At 49.7% G+C, this 16,341-nt stretch overlaps 1 protein-coding gene across 4 annotated transcripts in view; it reads left to right on the top strand.

Moving 5' to 3' along the window:
* ABCC1 (ATP binding cassette subfamily C member 1 (ABCC1 blood group)) overlaps positions 1 to 16,341 on the top strand; it is a 130,393-nt gene that overhangs the window by 36,148 nt on the left and 77,904 nt on the right. For all 4 annotated transcript variants that reach the window (XR_009559211.1, XM_060285800.1, XM_030884056.2 and 1 more), the window contains exons 2-5: positions 1,712 to 1,888; positions 4,674 to 4,799; positions 7,564 to 7,701; positions 8,872 to 8,997. Coding sequence is in view for 3 of the 4 variants with exons in the window: in XM_060285800.1 (XP_060141783.1) it covers positions 1,712 to 1,888; positions 4,674 to 4,799; positions 7,564 to 7,701; positions 8,872 to 8,997 (567 nt within the window). In the remaining variant the exon portion in view is untranslated. The remainder of the gene's footprint in view (positions 1 to 1,711; positions 1,889 to 4,673; positions 4,800 to 7,563; positions 7,702 to 8,871; positions 8,998 to 16,341) is intronic.

Raw genomic sequence — 16,341 nt, 5'->3', positions numbered from 1 at the left:
AACCTCTGAAGAACCAGTTTGGGTACTTAATACCTAGGTCTTTCTCTCTCCCTCTTTTTCAAGTCAAATCCTTTTTTTCAACCATCTTAACCATTTTTAAGTGTACACTTCAGCAGCGTTAAGTATACTCACAGCGTTGTGCACAACTCTTTTGAAAAACTCGGAACATATATTTTGATTGATCATCAAATGTATCTTTAAGTGAAATGGTCTGCTTGTTCCCATCATTTTCTCTTCTATAACGTTCTTTGATGTGGCTTTAAAACTTGCATGGAGTTGTAAGAATCCAGGTTCCTTGGAGTTCCTTGGTGGTCTCACTTATCTGATTGTGGGAAGGCTGTTGGAACCGGAGCTGTCTGGAGGTGTCTGGAGAGCACATCATCCAGTGGTGGGGATAGAGTGCTGGGGGAAGGGGGCTGCATGGGGACTGGCCAGCTGGACCGCATGGACCTCATCCAAAGGCTGGCTACTGCTAGCTCCTCCCAATGGTTGTAAGGTGGAAATATGGGCCCAGTGCTGCCAGATTTTCTGATTTTTTAAAAGAGACACTGGAAATCCAAGTTTTACATGAAATTTCCTGATTTTTAAATGTTGGCAGCTAACATAAGATTTTTTTAAAAAAAAAGCATGCTTAAAACACCAACAACAGTAACAGCAAACAATCTGCGAGCCATATCAGCCTGGGAGCCACCTGTTTCAGACCTCTAATTTCATCCCACCCAATTATGGTAGAGATAGGAAATTGCGACCCCAAGATAGGGTAATAACTTTTCCCAAAGTTGTATAATGGTTCAGTGGTCAGATCAGGACTTGAATTAAATTTTCCATTACGGAAGTCTGAAGTTTATTCTTGGGCAGATACAGATATACCTGGTCTATTTATGTATGTATCTATCTACTTATCTATTTGGCGTGTCTCTAATGAAGTACAGGTGGCTTGTTAAAAAATTAAAAGTAATTGAAACAAATTTGTTTCTGAGGCTGGATAGCATAGTGGTTAAATGCAGGAACTCCAGAGCTGAATTCCCTGAGTTTGAGTTTGGCTCCAGATCTTACCAACTGTGAGATACTGGGCAAATCACTGAACCTCTCTGTGCCTTAGTTTTCCCTCCTGAAAAAGGAATGATAAAGTAATTATAGAATTAAAGGAGGTAATACATATAAAGGACTTAGAATAGGGCCTAGAACATAGAACTGCAATTTGGATGTTATCCATGCTGCTACTGCTGCTGCTGAAGGTGGTGATGACGATGGCCATGCTGATGGTGCTGATGAAAGTGATCACGATAGTGGTGATGCTGATGACATTGATGGCAGTGATACAGGGATCATGGTGATGACAATGAAGAAGAATAATAGAAAGCTCTTAGTTCCCAAGATTGTAAAGTAGGAATGATTTATATGACTAAACGACGTGTCAGTTTACAGAATACCCTTTAGGATTCCTTTAAATGGCAGTCTCCATCTTTCGTACAATAATGGAACTTACCACAGGTCCCAGAACTTGTCCGTTAGGTGAGGTGAGATATACGTTTGTTCGTTGTTCCTTGTTTGTAGTCTTTCTGGCTACTAATCTTTCCAGTTTGCCTGTTCTGCCTGGTGGGGCCTCGTTGTTCTTAAACCCCATGTCAGCTAGTTTTGAACTCTTCATGGGCCCCTTGTCCAAGCTCTTGGGGACGTCCTGTTGACCTGTGCCTGTTTGTGTCCTCAGGAGTGGAATGTCACGTGGAACACCAGCAGCCCCGACTTCACCAAGTGCTTTCAGAACACCGTCCTCGTGTGGGTGCCTTGCTCTTACCTTTGGGCCTGCTTCCCCTTCTACTTCCTCTATCTCTCCCGCCATGACCGGGGCTACATTCAAATGACACATCTCAACAAAGCCAAAACTGTAAGTCACGTGGGAGTTTATCATGATGTGTGTGTTGTGGGTGTGTGTGTGCTGGGGCGGGGAATGGTAGTTGTGAAAACTGACATGTTCCTTCTGCTTAATTGGCCCTGAGTTCCTTTTACTGGGAGACGGAATAATAATGTGGTGGGTAAAGGCTGGGGCTCTGAGTTCACACATGGGTTCAGATATCGGCTCTGCCACTTACTAGCTGTGTGGCTTTGAGCAAATTTCTTTTTTCCTTCCAGTTTTATTGAGATAAAATAGACATGCAGCACTGTGTACGTTTAAGTGTACAGCATAATAATTTGACTTACATCGTGAAATGATTATCACAGTAAGTTTTGTGAACATCCACCATCTCTTATAGGAACAAAATCAAAGAAATAGAAAGAAAGTTTTTTTCTTTGAGCAAATATCTTAACTTCCCTGAGCCTCAGTTCCCCCATGATTATAGTGGGGGTGATAGGATCTATCTCACGAGATTATCCGGAGGTCTTCCTCCCTGACCAAGGATGTCTTTTTATTTTTTTTTTAAAGATTTATTATTTATTTATTTTATTTACTTTTGGCTGTGTCAGGTCTTAGTTGTGGCACGCAGTATCTTCGTTGAGGCATGCGGGCTCTTTGTCGTGGTGCGCGGGCTCCAGGGTGCACGGGCTCCGTAGTTGTGGCGTGCGGGTTCCCGGGTGCGTGGGCTCTGTAGTTTGCGGCACATGGGCTCTAGTTGTGGCGTATGGGCTTAATTGCCCCGTGGCATGTGGGATCTTAGTTCCCTGACCAGGGATCGAACCCGCATCCTCTGCATTGTAAGGCGGATTCTTTATCACTGGACCACCAGGGAAGTCCCAAGGATGTCTTTTTAATTTTAAAAAAGTTTTTATCTTGAAATAGTTTCAAACTATAGAAAAGTTGCAAGGATGATACTAAGCACTCCCCAGCCCTGTATACCCGTGACTCATAGTCACCGATTTTTAACATTTTGCCACATTTAATATTTTAACCTCATCCTTCTCTTTTGCTCTCTCCATATACACGTATTATTTATGTTTTTCTGAATCACTTGGGAAAAGCTAGCATCCACCACACCCCTTTACCTGTGATTCTTCAGTGTATCTTTTCTCAAAACAGGGATATTCTCTTATATAACGACAGTACAGTAAATTCAGGAAATTTAACATGGACATAATACTTAAAAAAAAAACCTGTGTATATTCCAGTTTTGTCACTTGTCCCAATACTGTCCTTTCTAGCACCCCCCTCCCCCTCCCCTCACTTCAAGGTCCTGTGTTGCATCTAGTCACACTCTTTATTTTTCTGTAATTTTGGAAGAACTTTTCACCTTTCTTTGTGTTTTATGACATTGGCATATTTGGAGCGCGTGGGCCAGTTAGTTTAGAGTCAGTTCCTCAACTTGGGCATTGGGATGATGCTCCCTCATGATTAGATTCAGGTAATGCCTGTCTGGCTGGAAAACTACAAAAGGGATGTCGGGTCCTTCTCTGGCTACATCTAAGGCCGCATGGTGTCCGTCTGCCCCTCGGTGATCGGCTTAATTTTGTTCCTCTGGTCAGCGTGTCTGGTTTCTCTGCTGTGCAGGTGCTGGTTTTCCCCTCATAAGGATGAGCTTTCTGGGGGAGACACGTGAAGGGCATGTGTATACCTGCTCCTCATTCCACTTTCTCCTCTTGACTTAGCATGTGTCTCAGTCCTTTTTTAAGCCACATTTCCCAAAATTTATTTCCATAAGCCCTTGGCAAACAGGAAAACTTGAGTGATTTTACTGAAGCTGTCCCCTTGCTTATAATACCGCCGTCCAAACCTGTCTCGTTCAGACCACAATCCGAGCCTATCTCAACATGCTGTCTGCTCCCCTATCCTCAGCTGGACCTGATGTCTTCCTCTTAGACTTCTGGAAGTGCTTTGTACTTCTCTTGGGGGACAACATCTCCCTTTAAAATGTAAATCAGATTTTATCCGTGCCTTGCTCAAAAAAACTCTAGTGGCTTCTCATTATAGGGAATAAAACCTGGACGTCCTCACAGTGGCCCCGCTTGGTCTGGCTCCAGGCTCCTCTTCAGCCATCTCCTGCCACATCCACCGCTCATGCCACAGCAGCCGCAACCTTACTGAACACATTCCTACCTCAGGACCTTTGCACTTGCCGTCTGCCTGAATAGTTCTTTCCCTCCAATAGTCACTGTTGGCTCTTTACCCAGATGTCACCTGATGGGAGAGGCCTTCTCTGACCACCCTATCTAATCTGTTCTATTTCTCCTTATATTACTTCTTGCTAGCATTATAGTATGTATTTTTCAGTTTGTTGCTTGGCTGTTTCCTTCCACTGGAATCGCAGCTCCATGAAGGCAGTGACTTCTGTCTGTTTTATTCTGTTATCCCCTTGGCACCTTGGCAGGTATGTGGCCCACAGTAGGACCCCAGTAGATTTTGGTTGGATGAATGGTCATCGTGAGAGGCGCCCTGTGCAGGCTGCTGGGGTTACAGATGTAGATAAGCCAGACTTGCGTTTTCAGGTGCTGGGGAGAATAGTGACCACACAGCGTTGTGCCTGTGGTGCAGGAGAGATACAGACCAGTGTGGGACGGCCCAGGTGCTGGCTCACCCTACCTAGGGCTTGTCTGTGTTCCAGAGGATACATGCTGTATCTGAAGACCACAGCTGATGGTTTAGGGGGTGGCTGGTGCCCCCAAGGCTGAGATTTTTGCACAGGTGCTGGGGGAGGTTCCGTCGCTGTCCGTTGTAAGATGTGTATGTACTTCTCTTCCAGGCCTTGGGATTTTTGCTATGGACCGTCTGCTGGGCAGACCTCTTCTACTCTTTCTGGGAAAGAAGTTTGGGCAAGCTCCTGGCCCCAGTGTTTCTGGTCAGCCCAACCCTCTTGGGCATCACCATGGTAAGTAGGGGCTGGCACTGTGGAGGCCAAAAGTAGGGGCTGGCATTTAGAAATGAAATGATCTCACAGTAGAAATCCAGAAATACAGCAGTGTTAGTTGGATTTGATGTGGTCTTGGCGGGGCGGGGGGTAGGGAGGAAGGAATGATGGGGCTGAGGCCTAAAGGATGAGCAGGATGTTAAAAAGTTGAAGGGGCTGGGGGTAGAAGATGATCCAGTTGGAGAAGATAGCATGTGCAGAAGTCCTGGGGTCGGAGAGAGAGAGTGAGAGTTGGCCTGTGTGGCTGGGGCAGAGACAGTAAGGAGGGGAGAGCAGGGGAGCAGGAATGGCAGGAAGGGCAGAGGGCTGACCCCGAAGGACCTCGAGCTTCAGGCTTAGTGGGTTTTGTCTTGTTTTTCATTCCTGAAGGTGGGTTCTAAACCTTTTTTGTGCCATGGACCCCTTTCTTCTTTGCCAATCTGGTCTCCTCAGAATAATCATAGAACACATAGGCTTACAAAGGAAACCAATCATACACACATATGTTTACATATGAAGATTTTGTGATGTACATTTATATTTTTACTTGAGGTTTAATTTACATAGGGTAAAATTCACTTTTTTCCTTGAACAGTTCATGAGTTTTGATAAACAAATATTGTCAGGTGAGTACCACGTCCACAATCAAGATACGGAACAGCTCCATCACCCCCAAAAGTTCCCTGGTGCCGCCCCAGCCCTTCTCTCCACCTCTTTACCCCGCCCCCCACCCGGCTACTGCTGCTGTGTTTTCTGCCCCTATCACTTTGCCTTTTCCAGAATGTCATGTGAATGGAACCATGAAGGCTGGAGCAGTTTGAGTCTGACTTCTCAGGCCCTGCGGTTCCAAAGATCTTTTTTTTTTTAAAGTCACTCAGCGTGTTTGATTGTATGGATTCCGCACGCACTGTTTATCCGTTCTTCGGGTGCAGTACATTTGGGCTGGGAAACCAGTTATCTTTAATCACAGTTATGAAAAGATTAAAACGCAAAATAAAAATATATGTGCTTCTTTATGAATACATTTCAAATCAAGACCTACCAGCAGCTGTGACTGATGCTGCCTTAATTTCCAAATAGCAATTGATGACCATACGTGATAGTCAGAGACATCTTCAGGTACCTTTTTTTTTTTTTTGGCCGCCGCCGTGCAGCATGTAGAGTCTTAGTTCCCCAACTGGGGATCGAACCCATGCCCCCTGCAGTGGAAGCACGGAGTCTTAACCACTGGACCGCTAGGGAAGTGCCTTCAGCTGTCTATTTTCAGATAGGATGACAGAGCCCCAGGCACTGCCGATGCCATTGTGGTGTGTTGCTTTCACGTGTCATTGGTGGTGCTAATAAGGGAAAGTGAAAGTGTAATTGTTTCCCATCTAAGTTCATGGACCCCTGGGTTCTATCCAGAGCCTGTCCTTGGACCCCAGGTTAAAACCCCCCAGTCCTAAAGGCAAAGGTTCTGAGCCAGGGCATGCCAGGCTGTGCATATTTAAGAGCTGACCGTGGCCTCCAAGTGGAGAATGGATTGTGGTGCAGGAGTGGAAGCTGGGAGGCCAGTAGGGGGTCATCTGGCATAAGGGGATGGAGGCTGAGACCAGGGTGAGCAGCAGGTAAGCTGAGGGTGGGCCTTGGTGGCAGAGCCAGTGTGAGTTGCTGATGGATAGATGCAGGGAGTGAGGGAGATGGGGCACCGAGGAGGACAGATGAGGACAGACAGACGTGTCTCTGGCTCAAGCAGCTGGGGGATGAGGGGAGGTGCCCTGGGTGCCCGTAGCTCCACGGGAGTCAGGTTCGTGACTGTGACTGGCGTTGGGGTCTGCCTCCAGAGGGCCGCCTGTCTGGGGAATGGCCGTGGCATTTCCTTCTTTCAAGGAAACACAGTTTCATTGTTTATTTTCTCTTCCTGATCTCTAAGTCACGTGTAAAACGGAAGTCATAGCTCCGGGTATCAGGAATGAAATAAAACCCCAATCCGCCCACCACGGTTGTTCTAATGAAGTTTCCTGAAGACAGGCGTGTGACAGTAGCAGGTTAAGTAAGTTTCCTGATCTGCAAACTGGGGTTGAAAACAGTTGAAAACAGGCTGCACCGAGTCGGTGCGTGTGAATGCCTCCTGTGTGGCGGAGATAAGAGAAGCTCAATAAAGGGGAGCAGTTAACCACTGATGCCCAAGGCACAAGAACCAGTCAGCATCAGGGCTGGATTTCCTGATCTAAATCGAGGGTCGGCCTGCCACCTGTTTTTGTAAATAAAGTTTTATTGGCACACAGCCGTGTCCACTCTTTCATGTATCGTGTAAGGCTGCTTTCACACTGCAGTGCAGACTTGAGTAGTTGTGAAAGAAACTCCATGGCCCACAAAGCCTAAAATATTTACTCTCCGGTTGTTTAAGAAAAAGTGTGCCGATCTCTGTCGTAAACTGAGCTTTCCCCTGACTTTTCCATCCTGTCCTGGGTCTGTACCTGGTCTGTTAGATTCCCACAGCTCTTGAGTTGGATACTGTTGTCATCCCCATTTTGCAGACAAGGCAGCAGAGGCTCAGAGAGGTTCGGTGACTTGTCCAGGGTCACCCAGCAAGGCGAGAGCAGAGCTGGGACTGGAGCCAGGTCCTTCCCAGGCTGTTCCCAGTGCTTCCCACGCCCGACAGCAGCCCTCCTCCAGGCCTTGCATCTGCCAGACTCTGGACTGTGGGAGCCTTGGGAGCCTGGCCTTCTCCTGACGACTCCTGTTGTATGCTTTTCTCTTCCAGCTGCTTGCTACCTTTTTAATTCAGATCGAGAGAAGGAGGGGAGTTCAGTCCTCAGGAATCATGCTCACTTTCTGGCTTATAGCCCTACTGTGTGCCCTGGCCATCCTGAGATCCAAAATCATGACTGCCTTAAAAGAGGTAAGTGGTGGCCTCATTTTGCGTCTTCCGTCAGCATCTCCTGGAAGATGCTTGTTCCTTCTGGCTTTTGTGGAGACCATGCGTTTCCATGGGAACCAGGGGATGGCTACTGCACGGGCCCAGCTTCTTTCCTGAGGATTTCCCTCGCCTGTGCAACCTTTGTTCTAGAACCTTCTTTCCTCAGGGCCCCATGTGTCTGTGTAGCTCTTGGGCAGGAGCTATGGGCAGATGCACGCCACCCTCTGAACCTCTGTCAGCGGTAACAGCCAGGCAGGTTGGCGCTCAGTGTCTATTGTCTGGAACAGAGCAGAGCAGGGAGCAATGTTTGCAGGGTGGTGGCTTGGGGACCCTAGACTCGTCCCCACTTTGCCTTGGTGCTGCTCTGGCTGGGAAGTGGCTCTCGTTGGCTGCCATCTGCTGCTCCTAGGGATTCAGAAGAGCGTGCTCTTTCAGACTGTCACGTGGTTCCCTGTCACCTTCGGGCTAATCAGGAACTGGCATCAGGCAAAGGAAGGAAGAGTAACTGAATGTTTGTTGAGCACCTGCAGTGTACATTGCAGGCAGCTGACATTTATTGAGTTGGTGTTTACAAAGTGCCAGGCCGGGGACTGAGTCGTTTCCGTGAATAATCTTACTGACTTCTCACAATTACCCTGACAGGGTCTCTCAGCTTCAGCACTCATTGACATTTGGGGCCCAAGACATCTTTGTTTTGTGGGACTGTCCTGTGCTTGTCGGATGTGCGGGGCAGTGCCAGTAGCCTCCCACTCCTGAACAGAAGTGTCTCTAGACACTACCAGATGTTCCCCGGGAGGCAAAGTCACGCCCACTTGAGAACCACTGGTCTGTCTGTAGATGGGGAAACTGACGCACAGAGAGGTTAAGTCCCATGGCCAGAATGAGCAGAGTCAGGCCTTGAAGGTAGGTCTGTGCTACTCCCAAGCCTGGGGCTCCTCCGCCGTGTCGGCTGCCTGGACCAGGCAGTGTGGACCAGGCTGTGACGTAACTGCTTGTCTTCTGTTATCTTGCAGGGGGTAGGGTCAGGGTGGGAAAGCTTGCCGTCAGGCCTGCAGGCTGAGAGAGTGGGCCTCCTGCTGTCTGCTCCCCCAGCCTCCGCAGGTTGCTTCCAGAAAGTGATGTTTTCTTCCTCCTTCCCTCCCTCTCATTCAGGATGCCCAAGTCGACGTCTTTCGCGATGTCACTTTCTACATTTACTTCTCCCTCGTGCTGATCCAGCTTGTGTTGTCCTGCTTCTCAGACCGCTCACCCCTGTTCTCCGAAACCATCCACGATCCCGTAAGTGTGATCACAGATGAGCACAGACACGTGTGTGTGCATGTGCGTGTGCAAGATAGAATGCACAGTGCCAGCTAACGTTGATTTGAGCCAGTATCGTCCATCTAGGAGCTCCTTCTGTCTTCCCTGAACACCTGGCGATACGTAACATTATCCTCTCCACTTTACCGTTGGAAAAACTGAGCCGTAGACGTGGCTCGGGGGATTTAAGGAGGGAATCTGATTCACAGTTGTTAACTGCTGTGTTTTCCAGCCCGTTGTCTCATTTGGTTGGCGTAGTGGTTTTAGACAGTGCGAGTGAACTTTTAAAAATCAGGAAATTTCATATAAGTTCAAACTGTCCAGATTTTCTAGAAAAATGAGAAGTTCTGGCAGCAGTAGGGCTGTTATCCCACATGGCAGCGGTTGGCCAGATTTGACGAGCATTGCCCTGGTTTCCTTCCACAGTCCTCACCACTCCCTGCTTCATTAGACAGTCTTGCTTCCGTCACCTGTGTACGTGCCTGGCCCATGGGGGGTTTGAGTTTGAGACCCTGGGTCTCTTCCGTCCGCTTGAGGGAAATCCTGCTTGTGTAGAAGGATCTGAGTGGGCCGGGTGGGGATGGCCGCCCTTCTGCTGGTAGCAGGAAAGTGAACACGGTTATTTATCACCCTTGCCTGTCTTCTTTCTCCCTCTCTGCCTCCGTCCATCCTCTTTGCCTTCCTCATTCCTCCCCTTTCTTCCCTCCCTCCTTCTGTCTAGTGCTGAGTGCCAGGCCTCAATCTGGACACAGGGCTGTAGCAGTGAATAAAGCAGAGTTATTGCCACTTGAGGTTTATGTTTTCATGGGCAGGGGCACAAACTAACCCAGGAGCCAAGTATATATCCTATCAGTCAGGTGGTGGTAAAGGCTAGGAAGAATAGTGGGGAAAGGAGGTAGAGATGATGGTTTGGGGTCGTGTGTGGTTTTGATAAAAGCCATCAGGGAAGCCTGCCTCCCCCCCGCCTCCAGGAAACCTCATTGGAGCAGAGACCTGAAGGAGTGAGGGAGCCAGGCAAGCAGATACCCAGGGAAAGAGGTTCCAGGCAGAGGGGTGGCAAGTGCAAAGGCCCTGGGGCAGAGCTGCCGTGAATGTCGCCGGAACAGCAGGAAAGGCTAGTGTGGCTGGAGAAGCGAGAGGCAGGAGGGGGCTGAGGGATGGCCTCTGAGAGCCGGGACAGTCACCTATGGGCTGGGAGGGCTGTTTGGATTTTATTTTGAGAGGGATGGGAAGCCTTTGGAGCGTTCATTTGATGCTTTGTTCATGGTTAGTCAGCTGCTAACGGATGAAATTGCAGTGGGAGCAGTTTTCAGCTGTGGTTCTGCTGGGTTTGGCCTGAACCTCAGCAAAAGGCTGAGGCTGCTTTTGTGGGTGATGAAAGGATCTGTGGGGCATCAGCCTGGAGGAGGTGACGGATGCTCCCAGTGTAAGTTTCAGAAACCCGTGCCCTAGAGTGTGTTCAGAGAGGCCCCATTTTCTCATCTCCCTGCTCTGGGAGGAGCTGGGTTGGAGAAGTTAGACAAGTGTGTATGTGTGTCTGTGAATGTGTGTATATATGTGTGTTTGTGCACATAGGGGTGTGTGTGTGTGTGGTATGTGTACGTGCATGCACATATGTTTACATGTCTTGCATGTAGATGTGTATGAGTGTGTGCATGTGTGTGTTTTTGTGTGTTCATGTGAGTGTGTTTTGCATGTGTGTAAAGTTCACAAGGGCAGCAGCCATGCGTGAGCACCCAGGGGATCCAGCCCCCGGCTGGCACAGAGGAGGAGCTAAGATGTCTCCGGCCCTCACGTCTGCTGTTCATAGGTGTTTGTGTGCACGGGTGTGGGTGTGTGACAGTGGAGTGTCCCCATCAGAAACATTAGGTGTCAGGCTGTTCTGTGGAGAAGGGGATCGCACTGAACAAGTCATACCCCCCCGAGTGACTGCAGACCCTGTGGTGCTCTGGGGGTAAACCGAGCCCAGGGGAGGCGGACAGGCCCACGTGGGGATCTCCTGACTCTTCAGGCTCCCTGTAGGGCCTGAGAAGCAGCCTCTCCCACTGGACGGTCCCTGATGCTTTATGGGGAATTTCTGATTTCTGGTCCCCTCTGGGATCTGGATAGAATTCCTGTCTCTTCTCTCCTGGGTGTGTGTGCCTCGGGGTGTCTCAAAGAGCTGCCTTCCTCCTCCCATTGTGCTTTCTGCAGTTCTGGGGTGTGGGGCCTTCTCTGCCCGGGTACCCCGACTCTTCTCCCAGCTGTTCCTTTTCTCTTGTGGGACTCAAGGCTCAAAGAGGTTGTCTTGGCTTACAGCCTGAATCTGATGGTGGAGGCAACATGGTAATGGAAGGAGAGCCTCATTTTGGAGTCAGGCAGACCCTGGGCTTTAATTTCACCTGCGTCCCATTTATTCTTCCAATAGATATTTATTAAGCACCGTTTTTATACTGCGCTTCGTTCTGGGGACACAGCAGTATGTGAAAAAGTGTGGTCCATGCCCTGCTACGCTTATCTGTTACTCCGTAACAAACCACCCTGAATTTAGTGGCATAAAACAGCAACAGTACTTTGTTATGTTTCACAGGCCCGGGCGTTGGCTGGGCTCAGCTGGGTGGTTTTCACTCAGGGTCCTTGCTCACGTGTCGGATGGTTAGCGCGTTGGCCTCTGGCTGGAGCCTCAGCCAGGGTTGACAGCCCCACCTGGTCTCCCCGAGCTGCCTGGGCTTCCTCACAGCGTGACGGCTGGTCTCTAAGAGTGAGCACGCATGAGGTGGAAGCTGTGTCACCTTTTAGGACCTAGTCCCAGAGTCACATAGAGTCACTCCTGCCACCCTCTTCTGATTGAGGGAACCACGAAGGTCTTCTGGGTGCAAGGGGTGGGCGCACACAGGCCCCCACCTCTAGATGGGGGAGCGGCCAGGTCTCATTGTAAGAAGAGCATGTGAGATGGCAGGTGATTCCTGGCCAACTTTGGAAAGTACCATCTACTGCATGCCCCCAGGAAGCTATCGTCCCTTTAAGCAGATCAGCAGACTGTGTGACTACAGTCGAGATGAAGGCTGGGAATCAGGTTATGTGACTTCTGGATCTGACTTTGGGCAAGTCGCTCCTCCTTTCAAGACCTCAGTGTCCTGTTCTTGAAAATGGGTTGAGGCTCGATTTGATGCTGGCCGCACCCGCCTCCCTGCCCCGGAGCTGAGGCCTGTGACCTGGGGAGGAGGACGCTGCTAGGTGTCACCTCTGCTGTCTCCCCGTCACCCTCAGGGTTCACATCACAGTGGAGCCGGAAGATGGGGTGAGTCCAGTCCCTGTCGCTGTCCCACCCTCAGAGCAGCAGTCCCATGTCACCTGTCCTCAGAGCAGTCAGCCAAGCCCAGGGTCAGGCGGGGCCAGCCTGGGGGCCGGCAGTGCTGACCTTCTCCCCCCACTGAGTCACCGAGCTGTCGTCCTCCCCAGCTGGCCCCGTGCCTGATGTGTGACTCAGAGCTGTGTCCTGGCCCTGCTTCCTGGCAGGGCTGCTCCCCTCTGTGCATCAGGTGGGGCCCGGCTGAGTGGGCCTCGCAGGCTTTCTGAGGCTGTCACCTGTCCCCAGCCTCTAGTGCTTTGATCTTGCTGGCCCTGAGGCTACCGCTTAGGATGCAGGGACGGGGTTGCCGTTGGCAGTTGGGGGCATCAGGGGCAAATGTGGCAGATAGTAGACCCTCAGTTCTCAAAGTGGGGTCCTCAGACCGGCAGCATCAGCATCCCTCAGGTGCTCATTAGAAATGCAGAGTTTCAGGCCTGCCAAGTCCTGTTGAGTCAGGGTCTCATTTTCACAAGATCCCTGGGTGGTTCATGGTTGGAAAGCACTGGTTTAGCAAATTCTTAAAAATTGCTCAGCTCATTTGGTGTAAGAGGTATTTTTAATCCTGTTCGTATTTTACTGTGAACATTTCAAATCTACAGAAAAGTTGAAAGACACAGCGAGTACTCCCCATCTACCCACCGACTGTATTTTACAAGTTAACATTTTGCTAAATTTGCTTTATCACAGATCTATCTAGTCAGCCAGCCGGCTAAGATTTTTGGTATTTAAAAGTGACCTTGAAATACATTAGTATCCTTCATTCACACACTTCACTGTGCAAATCATTAGCCAGAGCTCAATATCTCTTTATGGTTCGTTTTTTTTTTTTTAAGTAAATTTACATAGTGACATTCCTGAATCTTAAGTTACCATTTGATGAGTTCTGACAAATGAGTAACTCAAACCCCTATTGAGATACAGAACATTCCCAGGACCCCAGAAAGTCCCGGACCTCCTGCCCCTTCATGGTCAGTCTCTACCCTTTGCAGCCCAGAGGCAACTGCTGGGCCTAGACCTTTAATGAGAGCATCGAAAACTCCATTTTTAATTCCTTTCTCCGTTATGCTTTCGGCCATTTAGTGATTCGGCGTTGTGCCGGGGGCTCCGCTGGGCTCGGAGCACCTAGAAACGAACCGACATTGACTGCCCCTTAGGAAAGATAGAGGAGGCGGCGGGCAAATAAGCTGCTGCTGCGGGATGGACAGTGGGGTTCCAAGACAGGGGAGTGCTGGGGGCTGCGGGTGCCCGAGGAGCAGTCCTGCACTCAGCCTGGGGGGCCAGAGCCAGCATCCGAATGAGGGGATGCCTCCATCCCCTCCCGTAAGGTTGAAGGCTTGGAGGGTGGATGGGAAGGTGCTCCTGGTGGTGGAAGCAGCATGTCCAGAGGTCCAGCGGTACGATGGAACTTGTGGGTGTTTGGGTACTGTGTGGACTTCTGCTTGGTTGGGTCTCTTGCTGAAAGGAGGATGCATGAGGCTGGTGACACTTTAGGAAAGCCATTGCCAGAGTCCAGGCAGGTTGAGAGGAAGGCTGGCCTGAACAGTGACCCTGTGTGTAGCAGAGCATCAAAAACCAGGAAGAGAAATCGGACAAGTTCATGGGCAAAGCACACATCGTGTGTGCTGCAGTAGAAGAAGTTGTGGTCCTGCACCCGGAGGAGCTTTACACAGCTGAGAAGCGGCAGGGCCAACAAAGGACACTAGTGTAACATGCTGTACCAACGGATTTCTTATTGTCCGACGTTTAGGTGGTTCCAGCCAATAATAACGATAGCAGCCTTGTGTTAATAAATAAAATTAACTTACTTAATCCTCACGGCAACCCAACTTTGAGGCGGAACTGTGAGTCTCCCCCCATTTTATAGATGAGGACACCGAGGTTCAGGGTGGTGTAGTGTCGCCTGAGTTGACAGGGCTGGACTGGGAGCCCTTCCACCAGGTGAGCCCTTCGCATCAGAGCCTGCATCAGCATCACCTGGAGGGCTTGTTAAAACACAGATCATTGCTGGGTCCCACCCCCAGAGCTTCTGAGTCAGTCAGTTTGGGTGGGGCCTAAGCCTTTCTGTTTTTAACAAACTGCCAGGCACCGTGGATGCTGGTGATGGGGCCAGGTTTCAGAACCCCTGGTCTGAGCTACAGTGCTGCTTACGCGTCCCTTACTGCTGGAGTAACTGGCAGAAAACTGAACTAAAAGTAGAATCAAAACCAGAAAAGGTGGGTGAGGACCCAGAGAGTTTCTGACAGAAAGGCCAGAATGCTGAGGGCCCAGACAAAGGTCCTCAGAGTGCCTTGTGGTCACGGGTGACCAGTTCTCAGAGAACCAGTGCCTGGGGGGCTGTGTACCAAATTAGTTTAAACCTCATAGTTTCAGGCCAAATTACCTGCACCAGGTAGAGATGCCAAAGAATGCAGCTCTCTGCATGAACCTCCCTGCTCCTCTTCCTCCGCCTTCAGCCAGGGCCTGTCTGAATTATTCTTGTTTCTTTTTTTTTTTCCCCGGTACACGGGCCTCTCACTGTTGTGGCCTCTCCCGTTGCAGAGCACAGGCTCCGGACGCGCAGGCTCAGCGGCCACGGCTCATGGGCCCAGCCGCTCCGCGGCATGTGGGATCTTCCTGGACCGGGGCACGAACCCGTGTCCCCTGCATCAGCAGGCGGACTCTCAACCACTGCGCCACCAGGGAAGCCCTGAATTATTCTTGTTTCTAACCAAATGGGGGATCAGTTAACAATCCTCCTTCCTCCTGGGACAGGAGTTACTCCATTTCAGTCTCAGAGGCCGGGAAGCCCCCAGCCAGCAGCCCTGTCTTTTCCACCTCGAGAAGTTCTGCTTGGTTTTGGTTGAATGGAACACTGCCTGGATCCTTGTCCAGCGGCCTCCTTTTTTTTTTTTTCCTTCTTTCTTATTTTATTAATTTATTTTTGGCTGCATTGAGTCTTCATTGCTGTGCATGGGCTCTCTCTAGTTGCGGCGAGCTGAGGCTACTCTTCGTAGCGGGCTTCTGATTGCAGTGGCTTCGCCTGTTGTGGAGCACGGGCTCTAAGGCGCGCGGGCTTCAGTAGTTGCGGCACGTGGGCTCAGTAGTTGTGGCTCGAGGGCTCTAGAGCACAGGCTCAGCAGTTGTGACATGTGGGCTTAGTTGCTCCACAGCATGTGGGATCTTCTTAGACCCGGGCTCGAACCCGTGTCCCCTGCATTGGCAGGTGGATTCTTAACCCCTGTGCCACCAGGGAAGTCCCTTTCCTTCTTTCTTTAATTATCAGTTCTTGACTACTTCGGAACTCTAATTGTCTGTTATCACATGAGGCCTCTCATGTCAGATAGGGACTTCCAGAAACCAGCTCCCAAACTGATGTAATTTTTTATCTGTGCTGGTGACAGGAGCCGGTGTCTGCCCAATGTGACTTCTGATTATCTGAACATCTGGATCTGGGTCCAGAGGAGGGAGGAGCGGTGGGGAGCCGAGCTTAAGGAGGCTCCTGGATTGTGCACAGTAGAAGCTGAAGTGTTCACGTTGCTGATCCAGCCTTACTGCATCTGGAGGGTGCATTTTCTCGCAGGGGCTGGGATTTTTACTAGCCAGAGTGGGGATTAGTCTCTCCCCGCTGGGCCGTCATTTCTTATGGTCTTAGGGGTAGGACTCCATTTGGGTACAATTGGGTACAAAGGGAATGAATTCACCTTCAGTTATGTAGCTGACAGGTTGCTTTGTTCTTTTCCTTCAGTTTTATTGAGAAATAATCGACATACATCACTGATTAAGTTTAAGGTATAACAGCATTGATGGTTTCATTTACATATATTGTGAAACGATTACCACAGTTGGTTTAGTTAATAACATCTGTTTTCTCGAATAAAAGGAAAAGAAAAAAGCAGTTTTTTTTTTTTTTTTTTTTTTTGGTTGTGCTGCATGGCTTTTGAGATCTCAGTTCCCCGACCAGGGATTGAACCCTGGCCCTCAGCAGTGAAAGTGTGGAGTCCTAACCACTGGAC

Source organism: Globicephala melas, chromosome 15 (genome assembly GCF_963455315.2).
Source record: "Globicephala melas chromosome 15, mGloMel1.2, whole genome shotgun sequence".
Taxonomy (NCBI): domain Eukaryota; kingdom Metazoa; phylum Chordata; class Mammalia; order Artiodactyla; family Delphinidae; genus Globicephala; species Globicephala melas.
This window is presented reverse-complemented; position numbering and strand designations above follow the sequence as displayed.